Source organism: Drosophila nasuta, chromosome 2R (assembly GCF_023558535.2).
Source record: "Drosophila nasuta strain 15112-1781.00 chromosome 2R, ASM2355853v1, whole genome shotgun sequence".
Classification (NCBI taxonomy): domain Eukaryota; kingdom Metazoa; phylum Arthropoda; class Insecta; order Diptera; family Drosophilidae; genus Drosophila; species Drosophila nasuta.
This window is the reverse complement of record NC_083456.1, coordinates 25,994,287-26,016,553: the sequence shown is the minus strand read 5'-3', so window position 1 is coordinate 26,016,553 and position 22,267 is coordinate 25,994,287. Positions and strand designations below refer to the sequence as shown.

General features: G+C 37.9%; 2 protein-coding genes across 7 annotated transcripts in view; both read left to right on the top strand.

Annotated features, from left to right (window-relative positions):
- Window positions 1–14,934, top strand: part of LOC132785100 (ABC transporter G family member 23) — a 31,381-nt gene extending 16,447 nt beyond the window's left edge. For 2 of the 6 annotated variants that reach the window (XM_060791089.1, XM_060791093.1), the window contains exons 2-10: window positions 8,354–8,563; window positions 10,621–11,137; window positions 11,197–11,345; window positions 11,646–11,787; window positions 12,590–12,874; window positions 12,937–13,385; window positions 13,462–13,522; window positions 13,590–13,921; window positions 13,989–14,934. In XM_060791089.1, coding sequence (XP_060647072.1) covers window positions 8,354–8,563; window positions 10,621–11,137; window positions 11,197–11,345; window positions 11,646–11,787; window positions 12,590–12,874; window positions 12,937–13,385; window positions 13,462–13,522; window positions 13,590–13,921; window positions 13,989–14,163 — 2,320 coding nt within the window. In that variant the 3' untranslated portion in view covers window positions 14,164–14,934. Of the gene's footprint in view, window positions 1–4,718; window positions 4,976–8,353; window positions 8,564–10,620; window positions 11,138–11,196; window positions 11,346–11,645; window positions 11,788–12,589; window positions 12,875–12,936; window positions 13,386–13,461; window positions 13,523–13,589; window positions 13,922–13,988 lie in introns of all 6 variants that reach the window. The other 4 variants (XM_060791092.1, XM_060791094.1, XM_060791091.1 and 1 more) reach the window with 4 other exon arrangements.
- Window positions 14,935–15,344: 410 nt separating this feature from the next.
- Window positions 15,345–22,267, top strand: part of LOC132787886 (uncharacterized) — a 48,846-nt gene continuing 41,923 nt past the window's right edge. Inside the window, 7 exon segments of the mRNA XM_060795227.1 lie at window positions 15,345–15,533; window positions 16,116–16,373; window positions 16,436–16,652; window positions 17,621–17,750; window positions 21,383–21,822; window positions 21,824–21,862; window positions 21,864–22,163. Of these exon segments, the coding sequence (XP_060651210.1) occupies window positions 15,466–15,533; window positions 16,116–16,373; window positions 16,436–16,652; window positions 17,621–17,750; window positions 21,383–21,822; window positions 21,824–21,862; window positions 21,864–22,163 (1,452 nt within the window). The 5' untranslated portion in view covers window positions 15,345–15,465.

Genomic DNA, 22,267 nt, shown 5'->3' with positions numbered 1-22,267 from the left:
GATAATAATATGCTACTTGTGACTTTTGAAATGAGCATTCAACTGCATATTCATTGTCGCATTTTCGTGCACCCAAAGCAAGCAACGACCTTCTTGCGTTTGGCCCTGAAAATTTGTTGTCAAGGTTTTCTTTCCACACTCTCTCGCTGCATTTCCGAACTTCAGCTTCAACTTGAACTGGTATTTTTGTTGGCTTTGGGGTTTTTTTTGTTGTTTTTGTTTTTGTTTTTCTGTTTTTGTTGCTGCTGCTCTTCTGCTCGCATTTCTTTATTGCTTTTGTTTATATTTTTTGTTCATTCTACTTTTATTCTTTAATTATGTGATTTTAATATTTGATTAGTGAATTTATGTTGTTTCAACACGCGCCAAAAACCGAGTTCAAGAATATATTTGTTTTATTTGTATTTTTTTAATTGCATATTAAATACTTGTTAGACGGATTTAAGAATTTAATTAATTACTGCACTCTCCCATAGCTCTTTATCTCTGTCTGTCAGTTTCTGTTTCTCGATGCGTTGCTTCATTATAATCAAGGTAGTTGCGAAAAGTCGCTTAATTCTAGTTTTGCCTTTTCCGATTAAGTGGTTATTAAACTAATTACTAACTGTATGCTACGGCTTACGGCTTACATAGGCTAAAGATTGTTTAACGTCATTCATTTAGCAGTAGCTAGCACTGGCTGAAGTGGAGCTCTCTGGTCACTTAATGACAGGGTCTAATGGATCAATTAAGCAAATTTATTATATATTTTTTTTCGCCGCTGGCAACTCCGACGATTGTCAGTTGCACTTAAAACCCTTGTTACTCTCGAGTCTGTTGCTGCCCTGTGCTAAAGTCAAATGGCCAGCCAGGCTTAATGAGCCTGGACAAAGACTGGCCAAAAAGGGGCGGGGAAATCACTGCTTGCTGTTTGTTTTCCTTTTGTGCTAATGCCATTGAACTGTCAGCATAATAAAGCACTGTGTGAAATCAATCAATCGAAAGGCTTTAAAGAGTTGGATGCTTCAACCAAGCAAATGAATTATTAATTACACACATTCCAAGCCACGTGGCGCAGTTGTTAAAGTTCTCGCAGAGAAAGAGAAATTACTTGTGTTGATGTAACGTTAAAAAAATGTAACAAGATTGAGAAAATTATTTATTAATTGTGGCGGCCATTCTCTTTCAAGTAATTTTTCAACTGGAAAATTGTGTTATTAAAACACAGACACAAATAAACTATATGAGCCATAGACCAGTTTTTAGTTCGAACTCGAATTGAGTTCAGTTCTGTGTGTTTTTTTGGCTGAAAGCAAAAGCTAAGCCAGATTGAATCCAGTTGTTTAGTTCGATTGCCAAATTCTCGGCCATAAAACCACAGCAACATGATTATCTAAGGATGGTAATAAATGTGCAAAAAGCGGTTTTCTCGGTTTTCTCGGTTGGCGCGGGTGAGCCAAGAAACTATCTATCCAGCTGTATATATACACATACATATATACATATATAGTTTAGTATGTATAATTGTTGAGAGGCCGCCTAACCAGTTGGCAGTAAATTACACTCTACTATTCAACTGGTTTGCAATGTTGTGCCGCAATGGCCAAGTGCCGAAGAAGTTGCAGCAGTTGCAGACATACACACACACAGAAAACTGTGTCGCACACACTCGCATACAATTCACACACACACACACACAGTCATACACTCACACCTCAAGACGTGCCTGAAATTATGTCATCGGAAAAACAAGCAGTCGATGAAAATGAAATTGAAAACGCCATGGAAAACGCAAGACAACAACAGAAAACCAACCAAAACAACTTGAACAGAGAGCGAAAGTAAAGCTTTAACTCTAACTGTTCACTCGGTTGTCCGTCTGTCCGTCTGTCTGTCCGTCCGTCCGGCTTTAAGAGTGTGCTTTGCAGGCAGTTAACCGAATCGAGTTGAGTCGAGTTCTAAAGCCATCTTGGCCGGGCCTTTAAGGCACTTTAATGGCTGCCACATGCCGTCGCCGTTTGGCTATTTAAATTTTTTATTATCACGCAACGCAAAACATGAAAAAACAACAACAAAAACAGAAAAACATCAGTACATCGACATATGAATTATTAAGCAGTTAGGCCTCACACACAGTACTTGGAACATTTAGGCAACGATTCCACAGTCATAAAACCAATTTGGCTTTTCCGGTACGCAATATATACTATATTACTATATGTATATATCGATACTATATAATATCTCTGACGTCGAGCAGCTGTGCAAAAGTCGTTCAGACGTTGCAACAAGACTATCGATTGCTTCATTTGAAATCTAAATCTAAATTTCACATCCAAATCACAATTCAAAATGAAATTGAAAATTATATGGTTATTTAATTGTGTTTACATATTGTGTGTGTGTGTGTATTAGCATTTGCAATTTTTGTTGCCTCGCGAATGGTCTGTTAACTGCCCGTTATTGCTTAATATTTGGCAATAACTTATTTGCGATACACTGCCAACGAGAGTACTTTTATTTTGATGTGAGTTAGGAATGTCAACTGTAGGCAAACATTGCTTTTTCTCTTTATCTTAACAGTTAAAGTAGAAACTCAAAAATTTAACTTCTAAAGAGAATACTCTTAAAATAAACTTATAGAATCATTTACCACTAATTTATTAAAATTTAAATTCGTTTTATTTCAAAAAAGATGCAGTAATCTATTTAACAAATTTCGCTGTTGAGCTTGGGCGAATCATTTAAATCTACTGCTGAGCACTTCAAATATTACTTTAATAAAAAATACTTTGAAGTATTACTTTACTACTCAAAAAGTATGACAATAATTTTTTTTTACATTTTTCTTTAAAAAAATTTGAAATTTTATAGTTTACGTAAATTTCCCAAAATGTATTTAAAGTATTAAAAGTTTACTCAAACCTTGCTGTTTTGCTTATGCTAAATTCTACAACTAATCACAGCAAAAATAAAAGATTTCTCTATTTTCGTATAGGTCAATAACTACTTAAAAAAATGTTTTTTTTTGCAGTACCTGAAAAATTTCCATATAAGTGTTTTAATGCTGTTTAACAAACAAGCGAATTTTGAATTTAAAAAACAGGCTTTAAAATATGTTTTTGTCAATAAATCTTCCAAAAATGGTTTAAAATTTAATTTTTTGTGCAGTGCTCGAAACATTGAAAAATGTGTTTAAATCCTGTTTAACAATAATGAATGAATGAAATGAATGAGAGTAAAGAGAATGCTCATTAAATATGCTAAACATATTTTATATTAGCTTAAAACTTCCTTGAATGCCTTTGATTAACAGAAATGTTAAAACTTCGAGTATAAAGAGAATGTTTAAAAAATTAATCGCTCATTAAATATGCCAATAATTATTTGCAAATTAAAATGCATTGATTTACAAAAAAAAGTTGAATTTTTTGCAGTTCATAGCAAATTCCATAAATGTGTTTAAAGTATTAAATAAATATTTTTTTTTGTTGTGCCGAAAAGAAAGTGAGATATTATTCTGGTATTTCTGGCATTTTGGCAGAGTATTTAAACTGCGTTATTAGCTCGTTATTCACAAATGTGGTTTTTGTTTAAGCGGAGCCTGCAACCAGTTTAGTGTGCGAGTCTTGAGTTGTTGCTGAAGTGGTTGTTGTTGTTGGTATTGTTGTTGTTGGTGTTGCAGATTCATTGAACCCATTGAAGCCACTCTTGACGTCGTTTCGTTTACTTCGCTTGGCCCATGGCACTTAACTAACTAAAATGCGTCATGCATCAAAGTGCAGCGAAGCGTCAGAGTCGTTTAAAGCCTGATGAAATTGCGCTTATTGACCAAATACTTAATAATATCATATCATCAACTCAAGCTACGATGACGCAGACCAGAAAAAATTAAACAATAAAACTTTCCGTTGCAGTTGCACGGAAAGCAAATTGCATGTTTGACCTTGTTACGACAACCAATCAGATAACAACAATAACAACAACAGGTTGAGATGCTGGTCCAACTTGAATGTAAAGAACATTCCGTAAAGTGTTGAAGTGAAGCATCAACAACAACTGTCCGAAAAAAACTGCGCCAATGTCAACTGCGTACATTGCTTTTGGCTTGGCTCAATTAACATTGTTATTTAAACTTGTTGTAGTTGTTGTTGTTGTGGGTAGCGAGCAAGCAACATTGCTGTGTTGTAGTTAAGCGGCTTTTGGACTTCAGTTTTTGATATGCTCTGAAACCGTATGACAAAATCGTATAAAGTGCGACCAGAAAACATTGTAATTGATCGTCCACTCCGGCATTAAAGTCATTCACATAGAGTAGATAGCATGACTTGGCTTAAACGTTAACGTTTTCTCATTTTTTTTTCTCATTTTATGAAATTAACAGTAGTCGCAGTCAAGCCGCAAACTGTTGATGATTGTATAATGAATATGATTATGACTAACAGAAATATCATACATATATAGGCAATGATAAGGTCGCACTTTGCCCTCAAAAACAATCTCCTGGATTACAACAAATCCTTGAGTAATTGTCTCACATTACTTGGATAACTGTATTTAATTTTTTTTCTTTTAGAGAGTGCTTCGATAATAGTTTTTTTTGTCTCTTTTTTCAACATCTCGCGTTATGTGACGCACATTGAAATAACTTTCGGCGAGCTCGTCAAACTCCAAATCAAACAACAATTTACACTCGAAACATGATCATTGTTTAAATATTGTTTATATGTACATTTCAGCAATGTGGGCATAAAAAAAAATAAAACAGAAACAGAAAACAGCAATCTCCACTGGATCATTGCAAAAGATTAACGAGTTACGTTTTCCATCGAGTTGATTGTTGTTATTTCTTTCTCCCCAACCAAAAAAAATTCGGCGTCGAGTAACTAGCATTTAAATAACTAAACAAAAGCTTAAAACACCCACCCGGAGGCAGACAACAACAACAAATAAAAAACACATAAACACAAAGCAAAAAAAAAATGCTGATATCAACGTAAGTAAAAGTACAACACATTATAAAATGTTAAATTGCAATCAAAAATGTGGCTGAAACACACACTTCACACATTCACAACACACTCTCAACACTTTTGACCCACTGATGTTGACCCACTTGACGCGAATGCGAATTCAAACTTGATTGCTGGGCAAATGTAAAAAACGAAAATGAAACAAACAAAAAAATGTGTTGCTTCCTTTAGGCGCCATCAATCAGCCAATCGCTCAGTCATCCCGTCAATCAGACAAGACGTCGTCTTCCTGCTGTTGTCTTTTGTCGCCACACACAAATAATTGCATAATCTTCGACAGCTTTGGATTTGACTTTTCCTCCGGCGCCCTTTTCTCACTCCCCGCTCTCTTTTGCATATTTGCACGCTGCGTCAAGCGAAAAACCCGACCGCATTTTTGAGCAGGGCGAACAAGTTTGTAATTGTGTCAAATACAAAACAAGATTATTGCATAATCTTTTGGCCATATCATTTAAAGCATTTGTCAGCATCTTCAGCTGATTAAATTGCCAGCGGGTTAATGACATCAAATTGTAATTAATTTGTACTCGTTTTGTGAGTTGAATTCGAGTTGAGTTTGCTTGATTGCTATCGCACAATTTTACAGGGTAGCATTTTACATTGTGTGTGTAGCATCTTCCGCCTTGAGGGAAGCGAGTTGAATGGAAATTCCACAAGACTGCGCTTTGTTTTTGCAGCTTGTTGCTGTTTTGGAATTCCCCAACGTACACGGAGGCGAAGCGAAAAGAACCAATTGTGCATTCCTTGAGGATCGCTTACACTTAAAATTCCAATCATCTGTCGCCTTTGTTGCGTGACGACAGACAGAGAGAGATAGAGAAAGAGAGAGACGGAGACTGGACTTGTTTATGTGGCGTGCTTTGCATTAACTTGATTACATATGATTAGATACTGGTAGTAGCTTCCAATCATCAATCATTCTCCAGTAGCAGCTTGCATTGTTTTTCTTGCTGTAATTTACAATTGTTTTTTTGGTTTTTTCGTCTCAGTTGTTTTGCTTATGTAAGTTCATTATGGAACTGATTGTCAAATAAACAAAGTTTATTAAATGCATTTCCTGCGCCCCATGACTCAGCTCTGAAAGAGACTTTGAGACTCGAAGACTTGAAGAGAGACAGCGCTCAAGTCGACTGTCGATGGGTCAAGTGGGATGAGCTGAGAGATGAGTGTCAAAAAAGAGGGGCGTGGCACGTTCATAATTAGAAGCTGTCAGCTGTAAACACACTGATTAAAATGTAAAAGTCGCAAATGTATTGTCGATTTTTATTGATATTTATTTGCCAACAAACAATTTGCCAGTTAAGATGATAAATGTTTTAGGGTTTTTTCTCTGAAACCTTAAAATAGAAAAGGCATTTTGAAGTTAATTAACTTGTCGAGCACTTATTAGTCAATCTTTGTGGCATTTCTCACGCTCATTTAACAAGATGACGTGCACACTTCGCTGTTGCAATGCAAAACACAAAAGATATATTTACCTAAATATATTTTATTTTAGTAAAAGAGGCGGCAACGCCTAAATGCTGCTCTAATGGCTAATTAAATTATCAATAAGCATGCACAAACAACACCAACGACAACGAACGCTCAAATTTCCAGCCATAAATGTCAAGCGCACCCAAAAAACAACAACAACAACAACAACAACAACGTGTGTTGTCATTATAAAAAACTACTTGGCCTGACCTTGTCCATTGTTGACTGTACACACACACACTCACACACATACTATGCATGCAAGAGCACACAGAAATTTACGCAATTTACGCATACATCAAAATATTTGTTGGCTCTGACTAAACTTCGACAGCAACAACAACAATACGCAAATCGAAAGACTCAAGCAACGAACTTGAAACACATTTCGTCAACTTGCCTTGTTATTGTTTCTTTGCTGTCGCTGTTGCTGTTGCTAATGCCGATTGCTTGTTTGCCGTCTCGCCTGATTATTGCAGCAACGAAATCGTATTTCTAAATGCGTTTCATTTACAGAATTAATTTTGCCCGAAAAAAATGCCATCGCAATATGCAAATATTTTTCCAATAGGCTTGCCGCATAATCAACTCACCCAACTTAAACGATTTTTATTTCTTTATCAACTTTGCGTCCATCTATTTGCGCTCGTAGTTGAGCAACTTTGCAGTGTGCTTTATACAAAATGCAAACATTTGGCCGACGGATCGCATATTTATTCAATAAGCAGTGCGAACGCAATCGATTAGCAAAATGCGAGACAACCTAAATGCCTTTTTGGAAAGCTGACTTCGATGCTGACTTCGACGCTGGCAGCGTTCAATTAATGACCTTGAACTAGTTTCCCATCAATATTATAAACATATTTATATTTTTGGTATGACTTGCTTTTTGGTTAATGATTCAATGAAAAAGAGGCCCATACGTTAAAAAGGTGTAAATTATATCTCAGTGTGTGCGTGTGTGTGTGATTAATAGCTTAACAATTAGTCACTTTCTTTGACGTTGTAGTTCAACTTTTGGCCCACGGTGCAGCTAACCTTGACCCAAATGAATTAACTTACAGCCACTATTTGCACTTTTGTTTGCAATTTTGGGCATGTGCCGGCCGCTAAAAAACAAAAGCAAAAATGTAGAAAAAATTATACACTTATTTATAGTTGGAAGCGCGCTAACTGTTTGCATTGCAAATTGCACAATGAACGCGTCAAATGAAAATGCAAATGCGAAAATCGAATGCAAATGGAAAATATACAAAATGCATTTAACTATAGAAATACTTTGTGAGTCTTTGTGTGCCTGTGTGTTTACTTAACGGCTGACCAACTTGTCGCTGACAACAACAACAACAACAACGACGACTTTGTTGAGCAATCGCAGACCAGACAAGACTCGATCAGGTCTGGCCATTGCGGCTGAAACCACTTGAAGGCATTCACTTGCAAGCCGCAGTGTCCAAAAAGCGTGTTGGCAAAAAAATAATACGACAAAAAGAAACACAACACAACAACACACATTGAGTAAGACGCTTCTCTGTGGTGTTTTGGTGTTGGTGTATTGAAAAGAAAAGTGTTGCCAGTTTGCTTTTGCTGTTCACATAAATCTTTTGTTTTATGCTGCTGCTTTTTGTTTTTTTTGCAATGTGACGCTGACATAGTTTTTTTTTCGTTTGCGTTGAGCCATTGAGGCGTGCAAAAGCGTGATGTGATTCAACAGGAAGTTGGATTCTAAAACGAATGACTTAGGCAACAAACGTGTTTGCTTACAAACAAAACAATTAAATGATTATTAATACAGTTTATACAGCTTTGTTGTGTGTGTGTTGATTTAAAGACTAATGTTGACATTTCTCATCCACTACTTGCAGCATCTCCACAGACTCCGTTATGACGACGGCCACAAACAACGATGGCGGCACACAGCCCAATTCGGTGGCTGTTTGGGGCGCACCCGCTGCGGGGCCGCGCAACACACAGGCCGCTGTCTCTGTGCGGCACGCCTTTAAGGCCTATGGCAAGAAGAAGAACGCCAACCAAGTGCTCAACAATTTGAATATGACAGTGCCCAAGGGCACAATGTAAGTAACAGACAAGAAAAACAAACAAATAAATTCATTGCTAATTAAGTTTTCATCATCGAATAAAAGTGAAATGTTGACAGCTTCACTTAGCGCACGAAGCGAAAGTAATTCACACATCGAAACAGTTAATTTGTGACACATTTATCGCCACAACAACAACTTTGATTATGTAGAACAAACTATCGTTCAACTATGCGTATACTTAATAAGCCAGTGAGTAAATCATACAATGCCAATTGTCTCAGGCGCGTATTCAAGTATTTCCTGTATCAAAAGGTCATCAAATTGCTATCAACTTTAATAGCTATAATTAACTGTGCATGCATCTGTGAGTAGGCAGCGATTATTTTTGTAGTTCGATCTAAATACGAGTACGCTCCAAGCTCTCGTCTTTTGCAATTCAAAACAACATTTTTGCATTCTAATGTGGCAGCTGGTAGAGCGATGATTACGCGAGAGGGTTGTCCAAATAGTTAGCATATCAAGTTCTTACACAACATACACAAGACAAGGAATTCCATGAAAGATTCTGAAACATTGTAAGGAAATTCTTAATTACAATCTTGATGATAATTATTATTATTTTGGTTGTATAACAATTGAATTTAGAATGCGTCAATCGAACTGGAATGGCAGAGGGTTGTCCAAATAGTTAGCATATCAAGTTCTTACACAACATACACAAGACAAGGAATTCCATGAAAGATTCTGAAACATTGTAAGGAAATTCTTAATTACAATCTTGATGATAATTATTATTATTTTGGTTGTATAAAAATTGAATTTAGAATGCGTCGATCGAACTGGAATGACAGAGGGTTGTCCAAATACTTAGCATATCAAGTTCTTACACAACATACACAAGACAAGGAATTCAATGAAAGATTCTGTAACATTGTAAGGAAATTCTTAATTACAATCTTGATGATAATTATTATTATTTTGGTTGTATAACAATTGTTGAATTTAGAATGCGTCAATCGAACTGGAATGGCAGCAAATTGCTTGTGGCAAACAAACATGTTTCAATAATCAATTCATCATTTGCTTCAATTCTTAGAGGGTAAAAATAATTAAAACCAATAAGGCTAAAAAACTATTAAGCCACTGCGCACGGATAATATATTTTTTATTTTACGATTATTCGGCTATGGCATTGGTTTCACATTCGGGTTTATATGATTGCACATTAAGTGCTAAAAATAAAAATACGTATGTTATAAAGATATACAACGGAGTTCTGTGCACAGTCTTGACCCAGAATTGCAGAGACTTGATATAATTGCAGGCTGCTTAAACAACAGTTAAGCATGGTCAGTTTTTTCGCTTTGACCTAGGTCAGGCAACAGTCCAATGAACCAACAACCAAAAAAAAACCAACGAAAAACTTTAATTTTTATAACTAGCATAAGACAAGGCATAATATATTTTTGGGTCGTTTGGCTCAGCGTCAAAGTCGCTGCGATAATTAAAAGGCAGAGAGACGGGCAGACAGACATCGGGTTTGGAGGGCTTTCAATACACGTTAAATGCTGCTGTGTTAATTATAATAATAAATCCAATAACAAACCGAAACGTGCGACCTACGAGCTGCAAAATATTGTCAAAGGCCGAAAAAAGCTGAACGAAAATAGATGACAAAAAAAAAAGACTGAAACGATAACAACAACATTAATAATAGCAATAATAATCAAAAAGCTGTTGTTGTTGCTGCTGCTGATGCTGTTGTTGTTGTTTTGATTGTGGGTCTCTCCAGTAAAGAGGTGGAGTCGTGTTGCGGCATTTGATAGCCCGACTGCGAAAAACATGTCTCAGACTTATTTTTCAAGGTGAACATTTCGAAATAATTCAACTTGAACTGCTGAAATTAACATTGACATCGCCGTTGACACGGCACGAATTGTCAGCAGCAGCAGCAGACGAACTTTAAGCACTTATTTCTCGATTTGCTGAATTAGCACATTGCGTTTTGCGTGCTTCGCTTGCTCAACAACAGCAATTTGTACTGCAAATTTTTAACATTTTCCCAATGAAACTCTTTTATCAACTCTCAGTTATGGCCTGCTGGGTGCTTCCGGCTGTGGCAAGACCACGCTGCTCTCCTGCATTGTGGGTCGTCGTCGCATGGACTCTGGCGAGATCTTTGTGCTCGGCGGCAAGCCAGGCACTCGAGGATCGGGTGTGCCCGGCAAGCGTGTGGGTTACATGCCTCAGGAGATTGCGCTGTATGGCGAGTTCTCCATTCAGGAGACGATGATGTACTTTGGCTGGATCTTTGGCATGGAGACCAAAGAGATTTTGGAGCGTTTGCAGTTTCTGCTCAACTTTCTCGATCTGCCATCGGAGAAGCGTCTGGTGAAGAATCTCAGCGGTGGTCAACAGCGTCGTGTTAGCTTCGCTGTGGCTCTAATGCATGATCCCGAGCTGTTGATTCTCGATGAGCCAACGGTGGGCGTGGATCCTTTGCTGCGTCAGAGCATCTGGAATCATTTGGTGCACATCACCAAGGCCGGGCAGAAGACGGTGATCATTACCACACATTACATCGAGGAAGCTCGCCAAGCACACACTGTAAGTGGGAAATAAGATTGCTTTTAAAGAGCTATTTAAATTGAAATTTTTCTATTAAGATTGGTTTGATGCGCTCGGGACATTTGCTGGCCGAGGAATCGCCAAGCGTGCTGCTCTCGATGTACAAGTGCATCAGCCTCGAGGAGGTCTTCTTGAAGCTGTCGCGCATCCAAAGCCAAAAGGGCGATGTTACCCACGTCAACTTCAGGTGAGTTTCCCTCTCATTAAGCACCTTAAAAGTATCTAAAATTCAACTGCGTTACTCATTTAATTTCTCTCGATTTTAATTTGACAATATATCCATCTGATCTGACACTCGCATGCTTGCAATCTGTGTAACCACAATTCGAACAACTTCAACTTCAACTCCAACAACAACAACCACACCACCAACTATAACAACAACAACAACACCATCTACACCCACTTCATCATTTGTATCTGTGTATCGCTCGCTATTTCTCTGTGTGTGTGTGTGTGTACTTTTGATTATGGTAAACAACAACAGTAACAACATCTCGTTGCATGCCATGGCCTTTGGCAGCAAAATGGATAAGCCAAGCTCCAGTCAGGAGGGCGGCGTCGTCGGTCTCAACTTCCACCAGAGCAAGGAGATGCTTGTCAACGACAGCAATGGCTCCATTTATACAGTAAGTTATCTTTCAATTATATAATATTTATATGGAAAGACTAGTGGCAGAGTTGGATAATAAAGATTATTTATTTATTTTGAAAGATTATCTCGAGTTAAAATGAATACTAACTCTATTAGTAAAGCAATGCAAAGGCCTTAATAAAGAGTAGAATTCAATTTAAGAATGCAAATTTAAGCAATATGCATAAGCTCTATATTTCTGGGAGCTGTTTAATTACGATCTATATTTTCTTACCACTTGTTTTTGTATTTACTTAATTGAATACTTACTATGGATCTATAATTAAAATCAAAACAATATATCTTTTTTACGAAATAAAGTTGAGTGATAAATTCTACATTTAAAATGAATTCAAATAAATATAGCATTAATCACTTACGTAAACTGTACATATGAATTTAACATTTATGCAAAAGGCTGTTTTATTTAGTTACAAAACAATCAAGAATCGTTTACTGCAATAGCAATTTATGTATTGTAATTATAGATAATATTGACAATATAAGTTATGTTTTAGGAAGTGTTTTAATTCAGTATTTAGATGACAACTGAAAGAGTTGATTTACATATATTACAATCGAATCAGTTAATTTTAATAATAAATATTTAGGTTGTGTATTAAAAAATTCATTTTATAAATAGTTGATATATAAGCATAGCAATCTAACAATACAATTCACTGAGCTTAATAGTCAGTTGTTAATCTGAATAATTTATTAGCTAAATTAGGTAAAAATAGTTGAACTCGCTTTAAGATGCTAAACATATTCAACCTTCTCTCTTCTCCTCTCTTCAGTTGAATCAGGAACCTTATAGTCCGCCACCATCGAAGCGACAACAGAATAATCCCAACGATGAGGAGAGCTGCCAGGATTGCTTTGCAGATCTCTGTAAGGTGACATCGAAGGGCAAAATCCGCGCTCTGCTCACCAAGAATATGCTGCGCATGTGGCGTAATGTGGGCGTGATGCTCTTCATCTTCGCGCTGCCCGTGATGCAGGTCATACTCTTCTGTTTGGCCATTGGCCGTGATCCACAGGGCTTGAATCTGGCCATTGTCAACAACGAAATGAACAATACGGTAAGCTAAATATCAACTGATTATCAACAACTCTCTTTTAAAACTCTCTTTGAAATCTTTAGGACACTTGCTACTGGGAGGATGGTTGTCACTTTGCCAACTTGGGCTGTCGCTATCTGAATCATCTGAATACGAGCGTGGTTAAAACATATTATACGGACATAGAAGATGCCAAGGATGCAGTGCGTCGAGGCGATGCTTGGGGTGCTGTCTACATCACGGAGAACTTCACGGATGCCTTCACAGCTCGTGCTGCCTTGGGACGTGATTCGGATGATGAGACCATTGAACAATCGGAGGTTAAAGTGTGGCTGGATATGTCCAATCAACAGATTGGCGTCATGCTCAATCGCGACATTCAGCTGGCTTATCGTGACTTTGCCATGGGTCTGTTGGGACAGTGTGGCAACAATCCCAAGCTAGGCGATGTGCCAATTCAATTCCGTGAGCCCATCTATGGCACCATGAATCCATCCTTTACCGACTTTGTGGCACCTGGCGTCATATTGACGTAAGTTTTGCAAATCTTTTGTGTATGCATTATGCAATTGTTATTCATTGTTCGTTGTTTTATATACTTTATGCAGCATTGTGTTCTTCTTGGCTGTTGCATTGACGTCATCGGCGCTGATTATCGAACGCACTGAGGTGAGTTGTGGAGTGAATCGATGACAACGAAGTTTTGATTAACTTGTATGTTCTTTATTCTCTTTAGGGCTTGCTGGATCGTTCTTGGGTTGCTGGTGTTTCACCTGGTGAGATTCTCTTCTCCCATGTCATCACACAGTTTGTGGTCATGTGCGGTCAGACGGCGTTGGTGCTCATCTTCATGCTGGTTGTCTTTGGTGTGACCAACAACGGCGAATTGTTCTGGGTGATTGTGTTGACCCTGCTGCAGGGCATGTGCGGTATGTGCTTTGGTTTCCTTATCTCCTCCGTCTGCGAACTGGAACGTAATGCTATTCAGCTGGCGCTGGGCTCCTTCTATCCTACGCTTCTGCTCTCGGGCGTCATTTGGCCCATTGAGGGCATGCCTGTGGTGCTCAGGTGAGTTTACTGCAATCTCTCTTTCAAATTGTATCTTTAATTCGTATTTTATCTCTCTCTTCTTTAGATACATCTCGCTTTGCCTGCCTTTGACGCTGGCCACATCATCGCTGCGCTCGATTCTGACGCGTGGTTGGGCGATATTCGAGTCCGATGTGTATATTGGTTACCTGAGCACGCTGTCCTGGATCCTGGGCTTCCTGGTGCTGACGCTGCTCGTGCTGCGCGCCAAGCGCGGCTAGAAAGCTCTTACATTGTAGTGAAACTAATTATAAATGTTTACGTTTAGTTTCCCTTTTAGGACTAGGACTTTAGGCCGCTTTAAGTAGTCATCCTTCTACTTCCTGTTTTATTTTTGTGTGTAGTTGTTTAAATTGTCCTTCTGTCCTAGACGAGTTTCATAATTGTTTGCTTTCTCTCTTTCTTTGTCTATTTCTGTCCCTTTTTCTCACCCCACCTCTTTCGATTTGCAAAAACAAAAACAAAAATGTCATAAATTATTTAAGCACATATGCGATTTTCTCTCCTTTTCCCCTCTCTATATATATATTTTTCCATTATTTCCTTTGCAAAGTTTTCCTTATTTTGTAAGTTGTGCACACATTTTACGTAGTTTAATTTGTAAGGTTTAGGTACATAAATAAATTGTTGTAAATATTTAGAGCTGCAACGTAATCTACAAAAGCAAAAAAAAAACAAAAATTGATATAAAGGAAATCCAAGAACTAGCGACGTTGTAATATCTGCAAACCCCTTTTTCAGAATTTGATTTGATGACTTTCAAAATGGGCAAATGAAAAAAAAGGCACACGAACTAATTTTATATATTTTTCAATGGACTGTGATTGTACTATGTTTTTTGTTTTAATCTTGCACATAAATTTCACGTTGGGAACAAACCCGCAGAAAAAACTATGAAGACAAAAATCAGAAGACAGAGAATACAAAAAAAAAAAAACAAAATATAAAAAATATAAATGGTGGGGTTTGTTATTAACATTAAGTAGCTTAAAGCATTTTTGTATGGGTTTAAGTTTTGTAAGTTAAAACATAACATTAAATACAATAATGTTAACTATACTACTTACAAACAACAACAACAACAAAGAGAATACAAATTACATTTCTCAACGAACAAAACGACGAACAAATTACCAATTGTTCTTATTTAAGCAACAGCAATTATGTATAAATAACAATAAAAATGAATAAAGATAATTTGAATGCGTATTTTACTTCAAATATTCAGAAAAGGAAATATTAAACTTTGTCTATGCTCGCAGTTAATTTGAATTGCCGCGCAAGAGCTATTGCACAAAGCGTCTCGCTTTGCAACACTGCCAGCGTTTTGCAAGTTGGCAGCACTAAAAAAGCAGTGCTGCCCAGCACGCGAATTAAACACATGTTCAGCTGCGCTCTCAGCAGCAAGAGGAAGCATAATAACAAAGAAAAATTTCGACAAGCTATTTTCAAACAATCGCGATTTGCAACCAAACAAAATGTGATAATCGTATTATTGTTAACAAATAGTCAAACACAACAATATGGACAAGTCCAGTGTGTACGAGAAGTTCACCGGGCATGTGGACCAACTGCGTAACACCGAATGCAGGTGAGAGTCGAGTGTGTTTTTTTTTGTTTTGTTTGTGTTTGTGTTTGCCAGCAGTTTAAAGTGGGGCTGCAACAGACCGGCAACAGTTTGCTATTGCGCAAAAAGGACAAAATAGCAGGCCACAGGACACTAAGCACCAGCATATATGCGATTTATTATGTCGATATTGATCAAATAGCAGATGTAAACGTATAATGCTAGAGAAAGTGAATTTCAAATTGCACCTGAGATATGACGTCATCGGAAATAACTCTGCGCTTAGCTGGCGCTGGCCAAATGCTTCCATATGTGCGTAATCGAAGCAGATTAAATTACTTCCTAAATATATGTGGGTGCAATAGCGAAAATAATATTTATACGCTATATGAAAAACATGCAGCTACTCCCTCTATTATATCTCAGCTTTCTAGCTAGTGGACTGATTTAATGAGTTTCTACAGAGCAAAGGAAACATCTATTTTGAGCCATCCATAATTTTATTATATTATTGATGTTATATAATAACATTACCAGTTCCTCTTTTAACTACGCTCCCTTTAAAGCCGTCAACTATATCTCCAAAATTCTTTTCATACTTTCCAGTCAAAAGCAAAAGATCGCCTGCTTCCAGCAGATCGCGGAATGCATCATGTCTCCCTCGCTGGCGAGTCACATCAACTATGCCGCTCATTGTGGCACTGCCACCAATGTGTTGTTGCTATTTTGCGAGGATCTAGATTCTGTGGTGCGTATGAGCGCCGAGGAGAATCTCAATAAAATCTTTCGTGCCTTGGAGAAGACGCGTGTCAGTCGCATCTTAATGGATCTGTATGGTGAAATCAAGCGGAACGGTAATCAGCGGTAAGCAAACATTGTATTATTCATTTTAGCATCAGCTACATAATATGTATTCTTCATTTTAGTTCACTTCGCATCTGCCTTAATCTATTCTCGTACTATGCACCACAAATCAAGGAGAAGCACATCAAGTGGTATGCTCTGCGACTGTTGCAATGCATGTCCACAATGTCACAGCGCAAAGAGACGCTGCTCCAAGAGACACTTTGTGATTTTGTCAAACATTTCGGACGCTACGTGCAACAGGGACTCAACGATAGCGAAACGTGCACGCTGTTTGAGGTAAAAGCTCCTAATGAAAACGGACTATAAAAATCATACTTTAGGATTAGTTTAGTTACTGCCTCACTGACAAATTAGACAAGTTGGTTTCATAATGGAAGTTTAAATCTAATGTCAATAGGAGAATCTTGCAGGTGCTAATATTTATATGTCATTGTTACCATAGTCATATTAATGGTATTTTTTAGAGCGAGAATAATGTTGAGGAGGCTTTGTTAGACTATTCCCCATTCAGTTAAAGGAACAATGGCAATACATTAATACAATAGACAATAGTTAATTGTGTAATTTGATGATAGAAATGCACTCTAATGCTTGTCGAAGAATCCTGTTGCATGCAATTCAATGCTGATACTTAGAAAAATAATTTCATCGTTGCAATTAGGAAGATTAATGCTTTATTACTAATATTTAGTGTCATTGGTATTTGATTTAGCCTAAGCAATAAAATTAGAAGTAATCAAATAATTTATAATGATTTGCCTAAGCAGCAAAATTAGAATTTATCACAAAATTTGTTGCAGACTGCATTTCTTTTTAAATCAAGACTTACCTTAGAATTTTCCTGTCGGGATTTCAACTAAAAACCCGTAGTTAAGTAAGTGAAGTTTCCTCTAAAGCTAACAAAAGACTCTCGATGCCAGAATTGGTAACTAATTGATATTGAGATACTTGCATGAGAGCAGCATAAAAGTATAAAGATTAATATGAATTTGCCATTTAAATAGCAGTTAGTTTCCAATCTAAACACAAGTTTCCTTATGCTTAACTAAACTTAAGAATTGTGCCTATTGTACTTAGGTTTAAAAGTAGATTTTTATTAGCCAACTCGGCATGCAATTGATTTCAAGTCGACATCCGGTTGATGTCTTGATGTCAAGTGCAAGTTGAACTCTAAATTGACCAACTGGCACGTTGACTGCAACTCATCACATTATTGACTCAATATACAATTTCCTTGATTGCAGACATTCCTTGGCAACATTAGCGCCGATTGCGCGGTGAAGCGACGCTGTTCGGCCCAAAATTGCATCAGTTTGATTGAGCATGCGCGCAATAGAAGCCTTATGGCCAGACATGGACTGAACAAAGTGATTGGTAAGCCAACAAATGTCGGATATGAAAAGTGTGCACGTCTGCACTACGTTCATCAATACATATATAGAGTATATACTATGTTTTGTTGATATCCTAAGTATATCCACATGCTGAAAATACTCGTAACTGAAAACCAAACACGAAAGCGCATCAATAGTTAATGCAGCTGTCCGGGATGTGGCATTTATTTGTACGAGTATTTAGAATTGTTTTTATTTGTCATTTTGTTGCTTGTTTTGTAAATTAATCCGTACGCAGGCATTGTTGTTGCTTTTATTGTTGCTGTTGTAGTTTACCATTTGACGCATTTGTGCGATGCCAACACAAAAATCGCTTTATTTTCATCAATAATGAAATCTGGGTTTAAAAAGCGTGTAACGGCTTTAACGCGCCAAATTCCAAATGCCAAATGCAATGCACCTATATATCCACACATATGAGTGTGTGTGTGTGTGTGAGTTTATATAAAATATTTTTTTTAATATTCTAAAAAGCCACAAATCCATTGAAAATACCATGGAAAGAATACACAGCTAGGGAATAGTGTGGACTTTAGAGTATTGGATGCAACTAAAGCTGGGTGTGTGTGTGTGTGGGAGGTGTGCAGGAAGTGTGCTGGGCGTTGTTTCGTTCTCGGGTCTTTGCAAACTAACTGTAAATGCAATCACAGTCAGTCACAGTAAAGTTGGGACTTTTATATGGCGTTTGTTTGTCTGTCCGTTGTCCGTTGTCCTTTTGGATGGCAGCCACAGCTAAAACTAAAATACCAGTTGATATAAATTATATTTCTATATTGCAGTTGGTTACCTCTATTATGCAATCTGCAGTCATATCGATAACACATACCCTGTATATAAAGTATGTGTTACATTGTAAAACGCAAACATTGACAATACAATATTTCTATAGAATAGAACTTTTCTGAGAGAAAACTTTGTTGACTCTTACAAAAGTAAAACAAACATTTAGCTCATCAATATTAGCAATCTCTAAGGTGATTTTGTAGTCGTGTACTCTTTGATTACACATTGTATTTTATCTACATATATTTCTTGTATTTTGTTTTTGTGAATTTGTTTCGATTTTAGACAACGAAACGAGGCAGTTTTTATTTAGCCATTTGCTGGCTGGCAACTGCAGCAATAACTGCACCAACAAACAAAAATCATACCAAATAGTAGGATGAAAAATATGTGATGTCTGCATTGTAAAAATTCTTAAAAACAAAACAGACAAAGCCAACCAAACAGATCAAAAGTGAACAAAAAAAACCAAAGAAAAAAATAGAAAGAGAGACAACAAAAATGGGATGCGATGTGCTGCGAAGCAAACAAACAAAACTAGATAGAAAACTTGTGCAACACAAATCATTTTTTATTGAATTTTCATGAACATTTTATTGGCAAACATTGGGAAAAGGTAAATGCACAAAAGTTTAGATACATTTGCAATTTTACGAGTGCATTTCAAGTGTATAAAATTTTGTTGGCTCGGCCAAGCAAAATGTATTTCGAAAATGGTATTTTGAAACTTGATTAAATTATACAGACAATTTAAGAGGTTCTTTGCATTTTGTACTATTTGCAAAATTGTTTAAAATTTGCCAATTTTTCAATTGCTTAAATGGTATATATATGAAATTTAAGAGAATGAAATGGACAACTAATATCATTAGTTTACTTTTCTTGTGTTGCGCCTTTTTGAGTTCTTAGCTGTTTACCTTCAAATCAACTTGTTCAACTTCTATGACTCGTGTGGCGCTCTCTCTCGCTAGCTTTCTCTGTGGCTGTGTCAACTTTTAAGCCACTTCTCGGCAAAGTGCAGCAACAGAAGCAGAAGCAGCAGCAGCCACAATGCTCGACAACAACTACTCAGCGCACAGTCTGGCGCCTCTTTTTATGGCAACAGCAGCAGCAGCACTTGCAAATCCCCTCAGTTTCGACTTGAACTCCAGTTTGCTCCACTCGCAACTGTTCCTTGTGCCCTGTGTCTTGCGCCTTCGCATGCTACAACAAACACTCATAAAGTAAGGTCCTTAACGCTGTTGCTCCTACTCTTGCTGCTCCTGTTACTGCTGCTGCTGCTGTTTGTCAGTCTGTCTGTCTGTTTGCCTCTGTTTGTCTGCTTGTCTGAGGCTGTAAGGCAGACGAAATGAAATTTATGCACTTGGACACTTTCCTGTAATAATTCATGCAAAATTGAATCAGATATTCATTCCTTTGCAGCTTTAAAAGGATAATCAACTTGATAAACAAAAAAGTCAACAACAACAACAGCAATGAGCGTAAAATTTATGCAGACAGTTGTCGCGGTCCGGCAACAGTTTTGCAAACAATAACTCAAAATTACTGTTTATTCACCATGTCAGCGTGCTGGCAACGTTCCCGAACTGAAACTTATCAAAGTTATGAAATAAAGCCACCGAACTTAATAGCCAAAAATTACTGACAATTGCATTTACCTTCTCTTCTCTTGTGTTCGTTTTTTTGTAAGTGGTTACGCTGCTCATTTGCAGTGACTGTGACTACCTTATGAATTATACAATGCATTGTCAAAATTGTCGCTTCAATGTAAAATGTGCCAGTTAAATGAGAGACAGTCAGGTAGGCAAAGGGCGAGAGAAAGAGACTTTGGAAAGGGAACACACGGCAGACTGTCAGTCAATCAAGCTGAATATTTCATGCCTCAACTGATTGTGATAAAAATTGTGCGGCACGCGGAGCACGGCGAACTTTTGAGTGGAAGACAGAAATCCAATTGCACATTTCATATTAATTTCATGTATTAAATACCTCGCACTCTATCACACACATTAATTGAGAGCGAGAGAGAGAGAGAGAAAGAGAGAGAGTAAAATTGGGGAAGAAAAGTTTCTTTGCGGCTTATGGCGCAATTAATTGATACACATGAACACATGAACTCCGGCGGGCAACAAGTTTTGTGCCAGAGCGCCAAAGTCAAAGTCGGAGAGTCAGTTGCGCAAAAGTTGCTCCTGCAGTAATGCTTGCGATGTGTTTTCAATTTTGCCTCGACTTTACCTTACATTCCCTCTCTCTCTCTAAAAAGGAAAACGGGAAAACTAATTGAGTAACAAACTTGGAACATGGCATTTTGTGATTGGTGGCGTATACGTAATAAAAGGACAAATAAGCAACAAACAAACATTCAGCACAGCAACGCAGCCTATGTTATAAGTATGTGTCTCTGTGTGTGTGTGTGTGCCACATCGCGTGGCGCCCCACAGTCTATAAATATAAGATGAAAACTTTTCAACGAGATAAATTTAATTGGCGGCAATTTGTTGCAAAAAGCATACGATGGAAAAAGTTGCCAAGAACACGCCAAGAAATATGAACAGCAATTGGCCAAAGGTATTACCAATCTATAGCAATGTTGCTCTTCTTGTTGTTGTTGTTGTTGTGTTTGCTGGTGAATTGAAATTGGCAACGCATGCTCCGCATACTGCTAAAAGTTTGAAGTGCGTTTTTAATTTGTGGCAACAGCAGCGTCCATAACTTGCTTGCACACGCCGAACAAAAGGCATTAACTATAAGCTGTCTATACGATTATGTACTGTACTCTCGCCTCCCACATTTCTTAACACTTGCTTTAATTTCGCTTGCTTTTTCTAGAGATGCTGCTGACGGATCAACAAACGAGCTGCGTGCTTGGCGCTTTGGGTTTGCTGCGTCTCCTCTTGCCGCAGCTCATACGCGGCTATTCGTCTGATTACCAGGATGATGGCGACTCCTTGGCGGAGCCACAGCACCAACAACAGCAGCAGCAGCAGCAGCAGCTGGCTGTAACGTCAGAGTGTCGACAAATTATTGAAATTTATGATTATTGTTTGCACCTGCTGAGCACGCAGCAGACAACGAATCACGCCATCATAAATGCGGCACTGGAGGTCATCAATGGCATACTTCAAGCATTGGATGCGAGTCCAATAACAATGCCAGCGAATGCCAGTGGTGGTGGTGGGGAGAGGGAAAGTCTTGGGCAAAGTTTGCGCCAACTGCTGTGCAATCAACAACTGGAGCACAATGAGTATTTGCGGCGAAGGAAATCATTAAAAAAATCAAATATTCCAATTGAAAAATTACGAACTGGGGGGCAAGTCAACAACATCAGCAGCAGCAGCAGCAGCAGCAGCAACAGCAGGCGGCAGCAACTCCAGCTGCACGACAAATGCAAATGCAAAAGAATTCAAATGCCAAACTGCAACAGCAAAAGTGTCAGGAGCAACAACAACAACAGCTGCAGTGTGGAGGAGGCGGAGGAGGAGGAGAACTACTACTACTACAAAGTGGCAGCAACTTGCTGCAAGTCGTGGGAATTAATGCCATTGCTGATGATGCTGACACCGAGAAAGATGCTGCTGCTGCAGTGAGTTCCGCTGCTGATGAAGGTAAAGTAAATAATGCAGATCAACTCAAGCTGAGCGTGACTTGCATTTCCCTCTGTGTGAGTGTGTGTGGGCGGGTGTATGCGTGTGTGTTTGTGTGTTTGTGTGTGCA